This window comes from Mobula birostris, chromosome 7 (genome assembly GCF_030028105.1).
Source record: "Mobula birostris isolate sMobBir1 chromosome 7, sMobBir1.hap1, whole genome shotgun sequence".
NCBI lineage: Eukaryota > Metazoa > Chordata > Chondrichthyes > Myliobatiformes > Myliobatidae > Mobula > Mobula birostris.
Genome location: NC_092376.1, coordinates 74,519,401 through 74,540,947, shown reverse-complemented (window position 1 = coordinate 74,540,947; position 21,547 = coordinate 74,519,401). Strand labels below are relative to the sequence as shown.

The window sequence follows — 21,547 nt, the reverse complement described above, 5'->3', positions numbered from 1 at the left end:
AAAAGTCGATGTTCATGCCATCAGGTTGGAGGCTACCCAGACGGAATATAAGGTGTTGTTCCTCCAACCTGAGTGTGGCTTCCTCTTTACAGTAGAGGAGGCCGTGGATGGACATGTCAGAATGGGAATGGGACGTGGAATTAAAATATGTGGCCACTGGGAGATGCTGCTTTCTCTGGTGGACAGAGCATAGGTGTTCAGCAAAGCTGTCTCCCAGTCTGCGTCGGGTCTCGCCAATATATAGAATATATATATAGAAGGCCACTTCGGGAGCAGTATATCACCCCAGCCGACTCACAGGTGAAGTGTCGCCTCACCTGGAAGGACTCCGGGTCCAACATATTATTCTCCGCAACTTCCGCCACCTCCAACGGGATCCCACTAAGCACATCTTTCCCTCTTCCCCCCCCTGCTTTCCGCAGGGATCGCTCCCTATGCGATTCCTTTGTCCATTCGTCCCCCCCATCCCTCCCCACTGATCTCCCTCCTGGCACTTATCCTTGTAAGTGGAACAAGTGCTACACATGCCCCTACACTTCCTCCTTCACCACCATTCAGGGCCCCAAACAGTCCTTCCAGGTGAGGCGACACTTCACCTGTGAGTTGGCTGGGGTGATATACTGCGTCCAGTGCTCCCGATGTTGCCTTCTATATATTGACGAGACCCGACACAGACTGGGAGACCGCTTTGCTGAACACCTACGCTCTGTCCGCCAGAGAAAGCAGGATCTCCCAGTGGCCACACATTTTAATTCCACGTCCCATACCCATTCTGACATGTCCATCCACGGCCTCCTCTACTGTAAAGATGAAGCCACACTCAGGTTGGAGGAACAACATCTTATATTCCGTCTGGGTAGCCTCCAACCTGATGGCATGAACATCGACTTCTCTAACTTCCGCTAATGCCCCACCTCCCCCTAGTACCCCATCCGTTATTTATTTATATACACACATTCTTTCTGTCACTCTCCTTTTTCTCCCTCTGTCCCTCTGACTATACCCCTTGCCCATCCTCTGTTTCTCCCCCCCCCCGCCACTTTTCTCCCCGGACCTCCTGTCCCATGATCCTCTCATATTCCCTTTGCCAATCACCTGTCCAACTCTTGGCTCCATCCTCCCCCCCTCCTGTCTTTTCCTATCATTTTGGATCTCCCCTTCCCCCTCGCACTTTCAAATCTCTTACTAACTCTTCCTTCAGTTAGTCCTGACGAAGGGTCTCAGCCTGAAACGTCGACTGAAACTCTTCCAATAGATGCTGCCTGGTCTGCTGCGTTTACCAGCAACTATGATGTGTATTGCGTACACTTCTGTTATTCTGAATTATAATGTTGGAAAATGTGAAATTGTCCATCTTGGCAAGCAAAATTAAAGAAAACATTTTAAATATATAGTGAGAGCTTGCAAATTTCTGACATAGATTGTAATCCTGGCATACAGTTTATCAAAGGTACTAAGCACACACTGCAATCATTTAGAAAAGTTAACAGATTGTTATTATTTATCACTAGGGGAATTGAATACAAAAGTAGAAAGGGTACAACAAACTGCATTTGCCTCTACTTACACCACCTGCCCCACTGAGTTCTTCCAGCTGTTTGTGATTTTGTTCTGGAATGGTTGGTTTGTCTTATGAAGAAAGTGTGGACTGGTGAGACTTGGAAACTGGAGTTTAGGAGTGTGAGAATGGACTTAGGAGAAACGTAAAATTCTGAGGGGTCGTAACAAAATTAATTTGAGGAGCATGTTTCCTTGTGTTGAAGAACCTAGGGGTTGTGATTTGAAAATTACAGATTACCCACTCTCATACCACTAACTATTCAGTATCTAGTCTGTGATCTCCTGTGATCTGGCACCTACAAAATGCCCCTAACCACGTCATCACTTACAACAACTGCATTTCAGTGCTTTGCTGTTCTCCCCATGCAGTCTCTCTCCAACTGTCACCAGCTCCAGGAGTCTCTCATGCTGACCATGAGTTTGGGAACAGCAGTATTCTGAATGCTCCTGCACTTTCTGCCTCTTCTCATTCGGGTGGTTGCACATTTAATCTCTTGAGGTCCCTGCCAATTGAGTTGCCATTTACAAGAATATACACTCCAAGCCTCCCTGATACCTTGCATTGACTCCTCTTCAAAATGTTTCTTGAGCCGAAGCAGCTGGAATTATTTCCTCCACCCATTTTCCCTGGACACACGACATTGTCTATTACGCTTCGAAAGAATTTCCAGGAGGGATGAGCATATGCAGTTATTTATAGCACCAGCAGACGGAACTGAGGATGGTCTGTTCCTAGCCTTCAGATACACGCTTGGATGAATAATAGCATTTTTGCCTCTGAGATGCGAATCTGCATCAAACTTTTAATACAAAATCCAGGTCGACTGTACAATGCAGCCCTGATGGAATGCTGTGTTATGGGTGGTCGTATCCTCCAGATAAGAATTCATTCAAGTGTACGTGCTGGCAGTATTTCTGGAAGACCAGTGGTATTCTAGCAGTGAACTCGTCCTCATTTATTCCCCAACCAACATCGCCAGAACAACCAAACTGATTATTTATCTTAATGGTATTTGGTGCTGTGTGCAGCAGGCTGCCACATTATCTTCATTGTGATAGTAACTTCCATTTCAAAGATTTTCACTTTTTGAGCATGCTGGACAACCCGAGGGAGATGTATCATATAAATGCAAATCATTTCCCCTCCTAACCTCCTGAAAGTCCAATTGTACAAAGAAAATCTTCGTATAATTGAACTCAACTAAACGCCGGTTATCTTCGTCTCAAACAACTCTGTCACTTTCAACTCTTTGATATTTTAGTTCAATATCTTATACCCCATGGTCTTGTCCCTCTCATTTTTTGTCTCTTACTTCCAAACTGCAACTGCCAAACATTGTGCCTTGGCACCTCTCTATCTTTGACCCTCCCTCACACCCAAGCCAAACTATTTTAAAAAGCCCTTAATTTCCCTTCTTAGCTAAGTGTCTACTTTTGGCTGGTTAAGATGTTGTGAAGTACACTGGGATTTTTGCATGTATAAAAAACCAGAGGGTAGCTTACTGTTAGAATGTGACCTCTTTTATGCATTGTGTTCTAGAGTTTTTTTTGAGGCAATTGGGATTTTCTGATTTTAACGGAAGGCATGTCATTGCTGCTGTAAACCTTGACAGGGTAGCCCTGTATCTGGTTTCTCCATAGGTTATGTGATTGGGCCAATACAGAAGATTTGGGTGTCTGTGTTCCTGGATTAGAGAAACTCTATAGATGCCTTCTTCCCATCTAATTCCTGAGTGAGAAAGAGCAGGAAAATCAACCTAGTAAGGTCAACTCTGTCCTTTTGTATGAAGGAAGCATACAAAATGTTTAAAGGAGGTAACTACAGAAGTAAAATAAAAGGAAATGGTGTAGATTATGATCATAAGACATAGGAGCAGAATTAGGCCATTTGGCCTATCTTCTCTGCTCCACAATTCATTCCATCATGGCTGACTTATCCCTCACAATCCCATTCTCCTGCCTTCTCCCCGTAACCTTTGACACCCCAGCTAATCAAAAATTTATCATCCTCTGTTGCAAATATACCTAATGACTTGGCCTCCACAGCCACCTGTGACAATGAATTCCGCAAATTCACCATCCTCTCATTAAAGAGCTTCCTCCTCATCTTTTTTCTTTAAAGGGAATCACTCTATACTGAGGCTGTGCCCTCTGGTTTTAGAATCACCCTCTATAGGAAACATCCTTTCATATCCACTCTGTCTAGGATTTTCAATATTCCGGAGCTTTCAATGAAATCCCCCTTCATTTTCTAAACTCTCGCGAGTACAAGCCCAGAATCATATCAACCGCACCTTATACATCAACCCTTTCATTGCTGGGATCATTCTTGTGCGTCTCCTCTGGACCTTCTCCAGTGCCAGCGCATCTTTTTCTAGATTAGGGGACCAGAATTGCTCACAGTACTCCCGCAGTGTGACCAGTGCCTCATAAAGCCTCAGTATTACATCCTTGCTTTCATAATATATAAGGAGGCTTATGGATTGCAATGTCATGTTTTTTACGGAGACGTGGCGAAACAGTGATGTCCCAAACAACGTAATGGAACTGGAAGGGCGCGCGGTCTTCAGGGCTAACAGAGCTGCAACAGCGACAGGTAAAAGTAGTGCATCTACGTGAATTGATCATGATGCCCTAACTCTACCATTGCTAACACTTATTGCTCTGCTGATCTGGAATACCTGATTATTAAGAGCAGACCTTTTTATCAACCACAGAGAGTTTACATGTATCATTGCTGTCGCAGTTTATGTACCACCGGAGGCTGATGCTAAAGTAGCCATGAAAGACCTCAGTGCCGCTATGAGCAAGCTGCAGACATTGCATCCAGACCGAGCCTTTATTGTCACTGGGGACTTTAATCATTGTAACCTATGTACCGTGCCTCCAAGATTTTACCAAAATGTATCATGCACCACAAGGGGAAATAAAACCTTAGATCATGTCTACACAAATGTGGCTGATGCTTACAAAGCCACTACCCTTCCCCACCTGGAACAGTCGACCATCTTGCATTGTTTCTGCTTCCCAAATATCGCCCGGTTATTAAACGTGTGAAACCCACAATGAAGACTACTAAGGTCTGGCTGGAGGGGGCTGACCCTGCTCTTCAGCACCAATTCCAGCACACAGACTGGAGTACGTTTCCTGCCCATGCCACCACAGACTCTCAGATTAACATTCATTTATATACCAGCTCTGTCCTTGAACACATCAACAAGTGTGTAGATAGAGTGACATCACAAAAACAAGTAGAAGTTTTCCCCAGTCAGAAACCATGGATGAACAGAGAGGTTCTCCTCCTGCTCAAAGCCTTCAGCCTTCAGGTCTGGAGACCGGAAAGCTTACAGCTCACCCAGGGCCAACCTGAGGAGGGGAATCTCTCAGGCTAGACACATATACAAACGGAGAATCGAGGAGTATTTCAACTCCTCGGACCCCCGGTGCATGTGGCATGACATACAGGTCATTACAGACTTCAAACCACCTAGTACAGTGCCCCCTTCCAGCTCTGCTTCCCTCCCCGATGAGCTCAATTACTTCTACACTTGCTTTGACCGAGGGAACAAGGAGGTCACCCTCAAAGCGGATCTCCCACCTGGTGAACCGCCTCTCTCACTTTCCACCTCCGATGTTTGTGCCACCCTGAGCAGGGTGAATGTACGGAAGGCAGCTGGTCCAGATGGAATACCTGGCCAAGTGCTCAGAGTCTGTGCAAGGCAGTTGGCCGGGGTCTTCACGGACATTTTTAATCTGTCCCTGGCCCAGGCAGTTGTCCCCACAAGCTTCAAGATCGCGACCATCGTGCCAGTGCCGAAGCATTCCAGTGCCACAGGCCTGAATGACTTCCGTCCAGTTGCACTCACCTCCATCATTGCAAAGTGCTTTGAAAGACTGGTTCTATCACATCTGAAGTCCTGTCTGCCCACTACCCTGGACCAATGTCCCTCTAATTTTTAGTAGTCAGTGTGTGCAAAAATCTTAGGTTGTGCAAATTATTTTCCTGTGACAGAAGTATCTGTGCACTGAATGCACACATGGGACAGTTTATGTAGGTTTACAAAATATTTGACATAAATCTGCACAGAATAGCAACAAAATAACATACATATTTAAATCACACACCCAAAAAAATGCTGGTGAACACAGCAGGCCAGGCAGCATCTATAGGAAGAGGTACAGTCGATGTTTCGGGCCAAGACCCTTCGTCAGGACTAACTGAAAGAAGAGCTAGTAAGAGATTTGAAAGTGAGAGGGAGAGGGGGAGATCCAAAATGATAGGAGAAGACTGGAAGGGGGAGGGATGGAGCCAAGAACTGGAAAGTTGATTGGCAAAAGGGATATGAGGCTGGAGAAGGGAGAGAATCATGGGATGGAAGGCCTAGGGAGAAAGGAAGGGGGAGGGGGAAAGCCCAGAGGATGGGCAAGGAGTTATAGTGAGAGGGACAGAGGGAGGAAAAAAGGGGAAAGAAAAATATCACAACAATAAATAAATAAATAAATAAAGGATGGGGTAGAAAGGGGAGGAGGGGCATTAACGAAAGTTAGAGAAATCAATGTTCATGCCATCAGGTTGGAGATAGTTAATTTTTATCATATTTAAGTCACTCGGTTATTTTTTCTCTCTCCTGTCTTTGGCATTTACCCATTCTTTGTAAACTCTATCTCGACTAATAGAACTTCTATCCCATTGATAGTTTTTGATTCTCATTAACATATCCAAATGACATTCACCTAAATGGTTTCTCAGCTTGTTTTTGAGTTGATTCATTAGGCTAAAACATCGCTCACAGTCCGCACTGGACGGAGGAAAGGTTCCCCCAATGTCCATCAACTGTGCAAGGTTGCAAAACTGTTCATTTTGAAGTACAAATGCCACCATTTGAGCAAAGTTTGAAATCGGTTTGGATTTAATTTTTTCTTGCACGGAAAATTTGAAATTATTAAACTGTCTATTACAATATTTTCAGCTAGAATATCATGATATTTTAGACAGAAGGCATTAACTTGTTCATTGCCAAATGTGGTCACAATCTGCAATTGTGGAGAAATCAAAAGTTGACCATTCTTGTACCTCAACTTTGATCTGCTCTGGGTTTGATCATTTTTGCTGTTGCTCATCTGCACTGAACCGTAACATGCGTAGCAATCCTGTAACAGGTAATGACAGGTTCTGTTGCCTGAGCTTTTGTACACCGTCCAACTGCGATTTACTTGCCAAATGACGCTTCAAAAAGTCAAGTTTCCAAATATCATCCCATTTCTTTCCACTAGCAAATTCTCCAGCAACTTTCACATCACGACAATACAAACAGATAACTCCAGTTTCCAAATCATACATAAATATTTCTCGTAGCTGAACGTTCATGATCTCATGAGCTTTCGGTGTAACAGTTTCTACTATTTTGTTAAGCCATTCAACTTTAAACAAATTTGCAGTTCTTTTGCGCTTCACGCCCTTCGCTTCTTTTGAATTCAACATAGTGAATCAATATTTTTCCAATAAACACTTAGTAAGCGATCTACAGGATTTGAAACAGATCTTTGTAAACTTTACGATATGAACACTGTCCGCCACAGATGGCTGCCACCATGATGCAGCTGTACAAACTGGAACATGATAGGTGAGGTGATGTAAATTAGTAACATGCATTGTGGTATTTGAAAGATCGACTAACTAGTTAACAGAAACAGTTAGCTAAAAGATTATTTTCAATAAGTATAATTATTAACTATTACATTATTTTAGGTAATTGACCTTTTGTGCATACATTAATTTCTTTTGTGCGCTGGTTGAAAAATGTGTGTGCGCGCGCACACGCGCACAGCTTAGAGGGAACTATATGCCCTGGACCCCCATCAATTCTCACCAACAGGTCTACAGAGGACGCCATCTCCACAGCACTTCATTCTGCCCTGACCCACCTGGACAGCCCCAACTCTTACGTCAGTATGCTGTTCATTGACTTTAGTTCGGCATTCAATACTGTGATTGAATACTTAAACAATTTCCTCCGGGATCAATAAAGTATGACTATGACTATGATCCTCTCCAAGCTGATCGCCAAACTTCGCCAGCTTGGTGTCAGCTCATCCCTCTGCAGTTGGACCTTGGACTTTCTGATTAACAGACCCTAGTCTGTTAAATTAGACAACCTCTCCTCCTCCACTCTCACCCTGAACACCGGCGTGCTTCATGGCTGTGTGCTGAGCCCTCTTCTGTACTCCTTTTTCACCTATGACTGCATTCCTGTACACAATTCTAACTCCATAATCAAGTTCGCAGACGACACCACGGTGGTTGGCCAGATCAGAGGGGATGATGCGACGGCTTACAGGAACGAGGTCCAGCACCTGGCCGCGTGGTGTGCCGACAGCGACCTGGCCCTTAACATTCAGAAGACCAAGAAGATTATTGTGGACTTCAGGCATGCTAGGACCTATACTCATGTCCCCATCTACGTCAACAGAGCTGTAGTGGAGCGTGTATCAAGCTTCAAATTCCTCGGTGTCCACATTTCCGAGGATCTCGCCTGGTCCTTGAACTCCCCCATCCTGGTCAAAAAGGTGCAACAACACCTTTATTTCCTGCGGAGCATCAAGAAAGCTCACCTCTGTCCCAGGATACTGACGAACATTTACCACTGTACCATTGAGAGCATACTCACTAACTGCATCTCAGTGTGGTATGACAATTGTCCCATATTAGACCGCAAAGCACTCCAGCGTGTGGTGAAAACTGCCCAGTGAATTATCAGCACCCAATTGCCCACCATTGAGAACATCTACCATACACGCTGCCTGGGCAGGGCCAAAAGCATTATCAAGGATGCATCTTACCCTAACCATAGACTTTTTACTCTCCTCCCATCTGGTAGGCGCTACAGGAGCCTCCGCTCCCGCACCAGCTGGCACAGGAAGAGCTTCTTCCCTGAGGCTGTGACCCTGCTGAACCTCACATCACAGCGCGAAGCAGTATTGCATCCGTATTGTACTGTCTCAGTACTTTTATATTTGTGTGCTGTAGTGCTTACTTTTTATTTGCAGTCTTTTGGTCAGATGCTAATTGCATTTCATTGGCTTTATATCTGTACTGGGCACAATGACAATAAAGTTGAATCTAAACTAATCTAATATAATCTAATATTCTAGCCCTGTCAAAGCGAATGCTAATATTTGCATATTTCTGTTTGTGGAAATCGTCACGATTTTCTCATTGGCTATCTTCTGATGAATTTCCCCATCCTTGTTTCATCCATACAACATACAATTCTGATTTGGAAGCTTTTTGTTTGAGTAAATGTATAACATAAATGCAGTGTGCTTTCTTTTATTTCCCCCAGAACCAAAAGCCAAATTCATAATAGTAAGTAAAAAGATTATAGTATTGCTGCTAATTGATTTATTATTTCATGCTATCTCATTATGTTTAATCAGATGCAATGGCCTCTGCAATCAGTAAATACAGAACAAGAAAAAGCACACGTCAATGTTTGCCTAAATCACGTATTGATCGAAGGCGCACAAGGATGGCTTCACTTTCTCAAATGTGTGACACAGATGAGGAAAGCGAGTCTTCCTATGAAGAGAGTGAGGATGAAGAATCATGGAGTAGTGCCTCTGAAGATGAGCAGAACCCAGCAAACAATACAATAGATAGTTCAGATGAAGAAAAGGAGTCTTCATGTGAAAAAAGTAAAGATAAAGAATTAAAGAGTGGCACCACAGAAGATTACAATGATCAAAACCCAGCCAATAAAACAACAGAAAGCTCAGATGACGAATGTGTTATTCGGAAGAAGCGTTTATGTTTAAGTAATCCATTAATGGAGAGTGAGAGCAGTTCAGATAGTGAGATTTATAACAAGCCAGTGAGGAAGGTAAAAGCCAAGTCACGCTGTATTTTTGTACAAGATGAAGAAAGCAATAGTGAGGAACAGCCATTGGACGCTAGTTTCGGTGTAAAGATTGATGAAGATACTCAGTTAGAGAAAGAACTTGCAATTTCTCGAAAAAGGAAACGGCAGTTGGAGCTGACACGTTTATCACAGAAGAAAAGGTCTCAAAGCACAACTAGTAGTACGTTAGAGTTAACTGAGGTTAGTTTCATTCAAAGAATTGGTTAATTAATCACTAACAATTTTTTACTCTTGCTCATTGTCAAATATTTCATTCTTCCACCAATTTTAGGACAAGTCAGATTGTCCACGTCACTGAATTTCTGTTCAGTCTCAGGCTTTCTTCAGACATAAAATCCTCTTTACATAAAACCAAACACTTTCATCTCCATAATTTATCATCTCAGCCATTCCTCATTCCTCTCACCTTTAGGTATAACTACTATGGACTATTTAGTGTTGCTGTCTATCACATTCTGCTGTACATATCTCATTATGAAGTATCTTGCACTCAAGTGTAAACTCTGCGGCTCTGTTGTGACTTCTTGTGCCCAAGTGTAAAGTACACTTTCTTATTGCTGATCCTTCCATTCCATCCTCTCCATTCTATCTATACAACCTAATGTAGCTTGATTTGGTTCTCTGGTCCATCTTCTTTTGGTCCGACCTTTCCTTCGACAGTAGGAATGAAACCTTCAACATTTTGATTCTACTTTTTAGAATTCCCTTCTTTAATCTCTGTATGTTTTGTTTTCTAAAAACACATTTCTTCAGTAAAGTTCCTCATAACGTCTCCTCCTTTGGCTCAGTCTTGACTTGTCAAATTCAAATCCAGAGTGGGTCTTTGGAATGTGTATCATATTGAAGGTGTTGTGTAAAGTCTGTTGGGTGCTGTTAAAGCAGAAACAAGGTCATATAACTATAAGACCATAAGACATAGGAGCACGGTTAGGCTATTCAGCCCATCCAGCCTGCTCTACCATTCTACTGTGGCTCTTGTATTATATCTCTCAATCCCATTCTCCTGCCCTGCCTTCTCCCCAAAACTTTTGACATCCTGACTAATCAAGAATCTATCAACCTCTGCCTTATATATACTCAACGACTTGACCCCCACAGCATTTGTGGCAATGAATTCCATAGATTCACCATCCTCTGGCTAAACAAATTCTTCCTAATCTCTGTTCTAAGTGGACGTCCCTCTATACTGAGGTTGTGCCCTCTGGTCCTAGACTCACCTACTATAGAAAATATCTTCTCCACATCCACTCTATCTAGGCCTTTCAATATTTGATAGGTTTCAGTGATATCCCCCCTCAGTCTTCTAAATGGCCCAGAGCTATCAAATGGTCCTCATAAGTTAATTCTTTCATTCTCGTAAGCCTCCTCTGGACTCAGTCCAATGCCAACACATCTTTTCTTAGATAAGGGGCCTAAAACTGCCGGTGGCCAATACCTTATAAAGCCTCAGCATTACATCCTTGATCTTATGCACTAGCCCCCTTGAAATGATTACTAACATTGTATTTGCTTCCCTTACCACCAACTCAGCCTGGAAGTTGACGTTTAGGGAATCCTCCATGATGACTCCCAAGTCCCTTTGCACCTCTGATTTTTAAATTTTCTCCCTGCTTAGAAAATAGTCTTCTCCTTTATTCCTTCTGCCAAAGTGCATGACTATATACTTCCCTACACTATATTCCATTTGTCACTTCTTTGTCCTTTCTCCCTCTGCAGATTCTCTGTTTTCTGAACCCTACCTACCCCTCCGCCTACCTTTATAGTACGAGGGGGGATTGATAAATTCATGGCCTAAGGTAGAAGGAGTCAATTTTAGAAAACCTAGCATATTTATTTTTCAACATAGTCCCCTCCTACATTTACATTTAGTGCAGCGGTTGTGGAGCATACGTATCTTGGACCTTCAGAAAGTGTTCACAGCAGGGGTGATTGATAAGTTTGTGGCCTACGGTAGAAGGAGATGAGGTATACAGCTCTCACTACATGCACATGCAGTTCAACTCTTTGAGTGATTATACAGAAAGTTTGAAGTTAATAACTCATCTCCTTCTACCTTAGGCTATGAACTTATCAATCACCCCTGATGAGTTATTAATTTCAAACTTTCTGCATAATCACTCAGAGTTGAACTGCATATGCATGTAACGAGAGCTGTATAACTCATCTCCTTCTACCTTAGGCCACAAACTTTCTATCACCCATGCTGTGGACACTTTCTGGAGGTCCAAGATCCGTATGCTCCACGACCGCTGGACTAAGTGTGCAAATGTAGGAGGGGACTTATAGGCACCCATTAGTCTCGTGAGGCCATGGACTTGAGCCTTGGAAGATTTCCAGGGCGCAGCCCTAGGCAAGGTTGTATGGAAGACCGGCAGTTGCCCATGCTGCAAGTCTCCCCTCTCCACGCCACCGATGTTGTCCAAGGGAAGGGCACTAGGGCCGATACAGCTTGGCAGCAGTGTCGTCGCAGAGCAGTGTGTGGTTAAGTGCCTTGCTCAAGGACACAACACGCTGCCTCAGCTCAGACTCGAACTAGCAACCTTCAGATCACTAGACCACTTGGCCACATGCAAACAGCAGGAGGGGACTATGTTGAAAAATAAATGTGCTAGGTTTTTAAAAATTGACTCCTCTACCTTAGGCCACGAATTTATCAATCACCCCTCATGCTTGCAAGCTTGGCCACAAAATCAACAATTCCATCATGCAAGTTATTGACACATGAAAAGGAGCTTCGCAATACAGGGAGTAAGATCAAGGGTGATGATTTCCTTTATTTCACCATACTGAATCCAAAATACTTCGATAGTTTTCCCCAAACTAATCCAATATATAGCATATCCATTGTGAATTTTCCATGTTTTTTTTTAAACTTAGTCCTATTGTGTACTAACTAAATTGGTTAGGTAGGATAATGAAGCAGCCTTGTATAGGAATGCATAAGTTACATTATCTTGTCAGTTTTATGATTTTCAAGATGTGACATTAACCTGCATCTGCTTATCAGATATCAGATGAAGAGTCTGACACATCATCTCTCTCCCAAGTGGAAAATAGCTCAGAAACAGAGTGGGAAAATGACAGTTTAAAAGACTTCATTGTATCTGATGAAAAAGATCTGCAAACGACAACATCAAACCATAATGAATTTGTCCTGGAAAAATATCTGCCCAACTGTAAGTAATATTGGCTTTTACATTGAAATTGCCCTTCCTATTCTAGTATAATTAGAAAGCAAGAGGCAATTACTATATTAATATGATAAGTGCAAACATAAATTCAAATGTTTCTTAAATGAACAATTCCCTACTTGCTGATTTTTATCAATAAAAACCTTACTGATTTTTAATTTTCTTTTGTGTTGCATTTTTCCAGTTAGTTGTTGCTGGGCATCACCAGTGCCATCTTAAACCAGAATTTAAGTTGTTTGTAACCCAAACATTTTACAATACAGCTGCAAATTGAGTTCCCCCAAGACATAAACTGCCTGCAGTCCGACAGCAGCTGGCAAGATCAACTGCCAATTTCCCAAACATTTGTTCGTATATTGTGCATAAAACAAACATTCATAAGCTCAGAAGTATCTGTGTTTGTCTGGAATAATACTGAACTTGATATTGATTCTTATTTTATACCATGGTCACTTTTGTATGGATTTAATTGCTCCTCTACTTATACAGCTCAAATTCTCTGTGCTTGGCAGTAGTTCAGCATTCAGCATGCCACTGTTATTTGGGAACTTTTAAATATGGCAAGATGCAATTAGCTTTGCTAACAATTAAAATTTAAAGAAAAACATACGAAGCATTGCTTGATGAGTCTGACAATAAACATATGCTATCTGCTTGTCCACAACACCAGACACTCCCGTCTTATTTGAGAAAGAGTTTGCAGCTCTCTCATTAGCCAGGAAATAGGAGTGGAAGGAAGGCATCCTGAACCCTGAGAGGTAGCCTCAGTGAAGAATTGAAAGTCAGTCAGAATCGGGTTTATTATCACTGGCATGTGACGTGATATTTGTTATCTTAGCAGCAGCATTTCAGGGTAATACATAATCTAGCAGAGAGAGAGAATAATAATTAAATAAAATAAAACTTAATAATAAATAAACAAGTAAATCAATTACATATATTGAATAGATTTTTAAAAATGTGCAAAAACAGAAATACTGTATACTTAAAAAAAAAGTGAGGTAGTGTCCAAAGCTTCAAAGTCCATTTAGGAATTGGATGACAGAGGGGTAGAAACTGATCCTGAATCGCTGAGTGTGTGCCTTCACTCCTACCCGATGGTAACAGTGAGGAACGGGCATGCCCTGGGTGCTGGAGGTCCTTAATAATGGATGCTGCCTTTCTCAGACACCTTTCCCTGAAGATGGCCTGGGTTCTTTGTAAGCTAGTGCCCAAGATGGAGCTGACTAGATTTACAACCTTCCTCAGCTTCTTTCAGTCCTGTGCAGTTGCCTCTCCATACCAGACAGTGATGCAGCCTGTCAGAATGCTCTCCACAGTAGAACTACAGAAGTGTTTGAGTATATTTGTTGACATGCCAAATCCCTTCAAACTCCTAATAAAGTATAGCCGCTGTCTTGCCTTCTTTATGACTATATCGATATGTTGGGACCAGGTTAGGTCCTCAGAGATCTTGACACCAAGGAACTTAAAGCTGCCTACTCTCTCCACTTCTGATCCCTCTATGAAGATTGGTATGTGCTCCTTCGTCTTACCCTTCCTGAAGTCCACAATCAGCTCTTTCGTCTTACTGACATTGAGTGCCAGGTTTTGCTGTAGCACCATTCCACTAGTTGGCATATCTCACTCCTGTACACTCTCTCATCACCACCTGAGATTCTGCCAACAATGGTTGTATAGTCAACAAATTTATAGATGGTATTTGAGCTATGCCTAGCCACACAGTGGTGTGTATATAGAGAGTAGAGCAGTGGGCTAAGCACACACCCCTGAGGTGTGTCAGTGTTGATCGTCAACCAGGAGGATATGTTATCACCAATCCGCACAGACTGTGGTCTTCCAGTTAGGAAGTCAAGGATTCAATTGCAGAGGGAGGTACAGAGGCCCACATTCTGCAGCTTCTCAATCAGGATTGTGGAAATAATGGTATTAAATGCTGAGCTATAGTCAATGAACAGCATCCTGACATAGGTGTTTGTGTGGTCTAGATGATCTAAAGCTGTGTGGAGAGCAATTGAGATTGCATCTGCTGTTGACCTAATGGTTACATGCAAACAGCCTGGCGAGAATGGAGCACTGGTGGACGTTCAACTGGTAGACATTCAAGGTGTCTTGTGATAACTGCCCACTGAACAGGCAGAGTCAGTTTGATGTGTGCATGTACACTTGGTGGCCACTCTATTCGGCACACTTGTACACCAGCTTGTTAATGCAAATATCTAATTAACCAATCATGTGATAGCAACTCAATACATAAAAGCATGTAGACAAGGTCAAGAGGTTCAGTTGTTGTTAAGACCAAACATCAGAATGGGAAGAGATGTGATCTAAGTGACTTTGACCAAGGAATTATGATTCCTGCTAGCTGGAGTGGTTTGGATATCTCAGAAACTGCTGATCTTCTGGGGTTTTCACACCCAAGTGTCTCTAGAATTTAAGAGCATGGTGTGAAAAACAAAAAGAAGAACATCCAATGAGTGGCAGTTCCGTGGGCAAAAACACCTTGTTAATGAGAAAGTTCAGAGGAGAATGGCTAGATTGGTTGAAGCTGACAGGAAAGCTGTGGTAACTCAAATAACCACGCGTTACAACAATGGTGTGCAGAAGAACATCTCTGAACAGACGACACGTCGAACCTTGAAGTGGACGGGCTACAGCATGAGAAGGTCATGAACCTACACTCAGTGACCATCGGATATTAAATAAAGTGGCCACTGAGTGTATGAACTGAACATCTCCTGTTGTCCACTTCTGGAGAAGCCTGTATGAAGGGTATGACATTATGTGTATTTGTAGGTTGCTTGTAGCTTTCACTGAGGGTGGAGGGTGGGGTGCACAGTTAAATGTGATACGATGGTTTGGACTAAAGGTGAAGACATGCGTGTGCTCAATGTCACTGGAAATTCTTGTTACAAGTCCACAGGAGCAGGGGTGCCCTCTACCATAAGAGGATGGAGTCCTTCCCACTGTCCTGTCTCTGCTGTAACAGTTGTTGTTTTCTCAGTCTCATAATCGCCCCACATTCCCTTTTCCACTCAATGGTTATCCTCAACCAGTTGCCCAAGCTGCTGATTTTCCAGATAACTGAAATTAAATTAAAGACACATTAGCTACATTGTGTTTAGCTTGTATATTAGTAAAGTTTTGGAAAAAAGGTATCCCAGATGATCTACTGAGGTTCTTTAACTGGCAGCAATGAAACAGCATACCTCTCTTTCTTTAAGTAGTGATTGATATAGCATTTTGTTCAACTTGGATAATGGAATTGACGACTTTATGGCCAGCTTTGTGGATGATACAATAATAGATTGAGGGGCAGCTAGTGTGAAGAAGCAGAAGGACTTGGACAGACTGGAAGAGTGGGCAAAGAAGTGGCAGATGGAATATAGTGCCAGGAAGTGTTTCATCATGCACTTGGTAGAAGGTATAGTGGCATTGAATATTTGCTAGATGGAAAGAAAATTAAAAAGTCAGAGGTGCAGAGGGACTTATGAGTCCTTGTGCAGGATTCCATAATGGTTAACTTGCAGGTTGAGCTGGTGGTAAGGAAGGCAAATGCAATGTTAGCATTCATTTCAAGAAGACTAGGATGTAAGAGCAAGGATGTAATGTAACTTTTAATTAGTTCTTTAGTCTTTGTAACCACCACACTAATGCACCAAATACTCTGCTCATTCTAAATGAAGCAAGGACCCCATACCTCTCCTCTCCATCTAGCTCTTCTTCTGTGCTTTTTCCTGCATTTCCTGTATCCTGGAAACCTTATATTATTTACAGATGCAGAGGTAACATTCTCCTCAGTTTTAGAGCTACCCCAGTTTTTCTTTACTCTGGTCTCCAAATCCAGATACGTGGTCTTCTATACTGTACCCAGATTATAAGACCATAAGACAAAGGAGCAGAAGTTGGCCATTCGGCCCATCGAGTCTGCTCCGCCATTTTATCATGAGCTGATCCATTCTCCCATTTAGTCCCACTCCCCCGCCTTCTCACCATAACCTTTGATGCCCTGGCTACTCAGATACCTATCAATCTCTGCCTTAAATACACCCAATGACTTGGCCTCCACTGCTGCCTGTGGCAACAAATTCCATAGATTCACCACCCTTTGGCTAAAAAAATTTCTTTGCATTTCTGTTCTGAATGGGCACCCTTCAATCCTTAAGTCATGCATTCTCGTACTAGACTCCCCCATCATGGGAAACAACATCCACTCTGTCCATGCCTTTCAACATTCGAAATGTTTCTATAAGGGTCTCCCCTCATTCTTCTAAACTCCAAGGAATACAGTCCAAGAGAGGACATGCGTTCCTCATATGTTAACCCTCTCATTCCCGGAATCATTCTAGTGAATCTTCTTTGTACCCTCTCCAACACCAGCACATCCTTTCTTAAATAAGGAGACCAAGACTGCCCATAGTACTCCAAGTGAGGTCTCACCAGCACCTTATAGAGCGTCAACATCGCATCCCTGCTGCTATACTCTATTCCTCTAGAAATGAATGCCAACATTGCATTCGCCTTCTTCACTACCGACTCAACCTGGAGGTTAACCTTAAGGGTATCCTGTACAAGGACTCCCAAGTCCCATTGCATCTCAGAACTTTGAATTCTTTCCCCATTTAAATAATAGGCTGCCCGTTTATTACTTCTGCCAAAGTGCATAACCATACACTTTCCAACATTGTACTTCATTTGCCACTTCTTTGCCCATTCTTCCAATCTATCCAAGTCTCTCTGCAGACTCTCCGTTTCCTCAGCACTACCGGCCCCTCCACCTATCTTCGTATCGTCAGCAAACTTAGCCACAAAGCCATCTATTCCATAATCCAAATCGTTGATGTACAATGTAAAAAGAAGCGGCCCCAACACGGACCCCTGTGGAACACTGCTGGTAACCGGCAGCCAACCAGAATAGGATCCCTTTATTCCCACTCTCTGTTTCCTGCCAATCAGCCAACACTCTATCCACGTATGTAACTTTCCCGTAATTCCATGTGCTCTTATCTTGTTAAGTAGCCTCATGTGTAGCACCTTGTCAAAGGCCTTCTGAAAATCCAAATATACAACATCCACTGCATCTCCTTTGTCTAGCCTACTGGTAATTTCCTCAAAAAATTGTAATAGATTTGTCAGGCAGGATTTTCCTTTAAGGAATCCATGCTGAGTTCTGCCTATCTTATCATATGCCTCCAGGTACTCTGTAACCTCATCCTTGACAATCGACTCCCAACAGCTTCCCAACCACCGATGTCAAGCTAACAGGTCTATAATTTCCTTTTTGCTTCCTTGCCCCCTTCTTAAATAGTGGAGTGACATTTGCAATCTTCCAGTCCTCCGGAACCATGCCAGGATCTATCGACTTTTGAAAGATCATTGCTAATGCCTCCGCAATCTCCACAGCTACTTCCTTCAGAACACGCGGGTGCATTCCATCTGGTCCGGGTGATTTATCTACCTTTAGACTATTCAGCTTCCTGAGTACTTTCTCTGTCGTAATTGTGACTGCGCACACTTCTCTTCCCTGCCACCCTTGAGTGTCCGGTATACTGCTGATGTCTTCCTCAGTGAAGACTGATGCAAAATACTCGTTCAGTTCCTCTGCCATCTCCTTATCTCCCATTACAATTTCTCCAGCATCATTTTCTATCGGTCCTGTATCTACTCTCACCTGTCTTTTACTCTTTATATACTTGAAAAAGGTTTTAGTATCCTCCCAATCCTCTGTCTTCCCACTAATTTTTGCTTCCTTGTATGCCCTCTCCTTTGCTTTAACTTTGGCTTTGACTTCTCTTGTCAACCACAGTTGCATCCTTTTTCCATTCGAAAACAACTTCTTTTCTGGAATATACTTGTCTTGCACCTCCCTCACTTCTCGCATAAACTCCAGCCACTGCTGCTCTGCCGTCTTTCCTACCAGTGTCCCTTTCCAGTCAACTTTGGCCAGTTCCTTTCTTGTGCCACTGTAATTTCCTTTACTCCACTGAAACACCGACACATCAGATTTCGGCTTCTCTTTTTCTAATTTCACAGTGAACTCAATCATGTTATGATCACTGTCTCCTAAGGGTTCCTTCACCTCAATCTCTCTAATCACCTCCGGTTCATTACACAATACCCAATCCAGTACAGCCGGTCCCCTAGTGGGCTCAACAACAAGCTGTTCTAAAAAGCCATCTCGCAGACATTCTACAAATTCTCTCTCTTGAGATCCAGTGTCGACCTGATTTTCCCAATCCACTCGCATGTTAAAATCCCCCACAATTATCATAACACTGCCCTTCTGACAAGCCTTTTCTATTTCCTGTTGTAATTTGTAGTCCACATCCCTGCAGCTGTTTGGAGGCCTATAAATAACTGCCATCAGGATCCTTTTACCCTTGCAATTTCTTAGCTCAACCCATAAAGATTCTGCACCTTCCGATCCTATATCACCTCTTTCTAATGATTTAATATCATTTCTTACCAATAAAGCCACGCCTCCCCCTCTGCCTACTTTCCTATCCTTCCGATACACCGTGTATCCTTGGATGTTCAGCTCCCAGAGACCTGCATCCTTTAGCCACGTCTCAGTGATGGCCACAAAATCATACTTGCCAATCTGTAGCTGTACGACAAGATCATCCACCTTATTCCTTATGCTGCGTGCATTTAAGTATAACGCCTTAAGACCAATATTTGGTACTTTTCGCTTTGATTTCATTGCAACTTTATTGCACTGCAACTCATCCCAATAGCTACAAATTTGCCCCATCACCTGCCTGTCTTTCCTGGACATCTTTACTGCTCACTATCTTAGATTTATTTCTGTTTTCTCCTTCCTCAACCCTATCACTCTGGTTTCCATCCCCCTGCCAAATTAGTTTAAACCCTCCCTAACAGCTCTATTAAACTTTCCCGCCAGGGTATTGGTCCCCTTCAGGTTCAGGTGTAACCCGTCCTTTTTGAACAGGTCATACTTCCCCTAGAAGAGATCACAATTATCCAAGAATCTGAAGCCTTACCCCCTGCACCAGTCTCTCAGCCACGCATTCATCTGCCTGATCCTACTATTCTTGCCCTCGCTAGCACGTGGCACAGGTAGCAATCCCGAGATTACTACCCTGGAGGTCCTGTTTCTCAGCTTCCTTCCTAACTCCTGGAAATCTCTCTTCAGGACCTCCTCCTTTGTCCTATCTATGTCATTGGTACCAACATGTACCAAGACAACTGGCTGCTCGCCCTCCCCCTTCAGAATATTCAGGACCCGATCCGAGACATCCCATAACCTGGCACCTGGGAGGTAACACACCATGCGGGTATCTCTATCAGGCTCACAGAATCTCCTGTCCATTCCCCTGGCTATGGAATCCCCTATGACTACCGCATTCCTCATCTTCCTCCTTCTCTCCTACACAACAGCGCCAGGCTCAGTGCCAGAGACCCGGTCACCGTGGGCGTCCCCTGTCAGGTCATCCCCCTCAACAGCATCCAGAACAAGATATTTGTTGCTGATATTTGTTCCATTAAGAAGCTTGAATGTAGGAAACCATCATTACCCACAGGAAATGCACACAATTTGCACCTTTATTCAATTTCCAACCTTAAGCTGATTACTGTGGTGCTTTGTAATACCACTCGAATGAACCTGTCCCAGGAATTTCATGCTCAGAAGCTTCTCCAATGTTGATATATTAATGACCTTGGTATACTTTTTGCCATACGAATGTTCCCCCCTAGTCTACATGAATCTGTCTACATTAAAATTAAGATTAAGAAACAGGGAATTATCTAAATTTATTTTTCTTTTTATATTCGCAGTCCGCATCTGTGATCTCTACTCACATTTCCAAAGAGTTGTTAAAGCTTTGTTGATCAATGCATTTGATACCAATTTCCTTAAATCTTTGTATGGTGAGTATAAGTATATAATGAGAAGAGGAAACTTCTTGATGGTTCATGGGATAAAGATGCTGCTTCTTATGGAACTATACAAACAAGGAATGTGCACAATCTGTTTCATTCCAGTTATGCATTAAGTCAGCTGAACTAATAATTAGGAGACCACGTTTACAATTACTATTACTCAGGGGAGTTAATATGTTGCCATTGCCAATCCTGGCTTTTATGTGATTCAGAAGCACTTGATTTCTCGCCATCCCCAGAAATGGCTATTGTGGTCAGCGCAGTAAATACTACCTGTGTGTTCAGGCTGAGAGAATGACCATCAGGTGATGCCAGAGCCTTCTTACTGTAGCCCAGAATAAGTCGTCTGATGTAAGAGGCTAAAAGGAAAATTGGAAAAAAAGATTGAAAGGAGAATTGATGACTCAATTGATTGTTCAGATTATGTAATGCACTTTTCTATATAGTATTCTAAACAGTTTTATTATTTGTTAATACATTTAATCAACTTGTAGATCAGCTGTTTCTTTACTGAGCCGCGTGTAATTTTGGGTGGAACTGTTTATAAATTACTTCATTTTAAAGTGATAAAACTTTGACCTTTCTCACTGTTAAAGATCTCCAAATGCAATACAACCATCTCAATCTTGACAGCATAACTTTTTATCATTGAAATTTAAGTAAGATGTTATCCCAGTTTAGGTAAATACAGCAAGTTTCCTTCTTTTAAAGCAGGGGTTCCCAACAATTTTTTTTGCCATGGACCCCTACCATTAACTGAGGGGTCTGTAGACCTCTGTAAACATTGGGCCAAATTATTGTCATCTTATTTTGTAGGATGTGTACTCTTTCGTATTCATTTTGCTCATACCTACTGTTGCACTGAAGTTCATAGCTCAACTTGTTACCTGTTAGTGATATAATAAATTAATAAAGATTCAACAGCCCCTTATGTTAATAGTTGGTAATGACTTTGTTTGGTTGTTCTTGCAC

The 21,547-nt window shown here is 42.6% G+C and overlaps 1 protein-coding gene across 9 annotated transcripts in view; it reads left to right on the top strand.

Moving 5' to 3' along the window:
* Positions 1-21,547, top strand: part of ccdc82 (coiled-coil domain containing 82) — a 244,222-nt gene that overhangs the window by 2,745 nt on the left and 219,930 nt on the right. For all 9 annotated transcript variants that reach the window (XM_072263424.1, XM_072263428.1, XM_072263425.1 and 6 more), the window contains exons 2-4: positions 8,998-9,659; positions 12,487-12,655; positions 20,471-20,563. In XM_072263424.1, coding sequence (XP_072119525.1) covers positions 9,003-9,659; positions 12,487-12,655; positions 20,471-20,563 — 919 coding nt within the window. In that variant the 5' untranslated portion in view covers positions 8,998-9,002. The remainder of the gene's footprint in view (positions 1-8,997; positions 9,660-12,486; positions 12,656-20,470; positions 20,564-21,547) is intronic.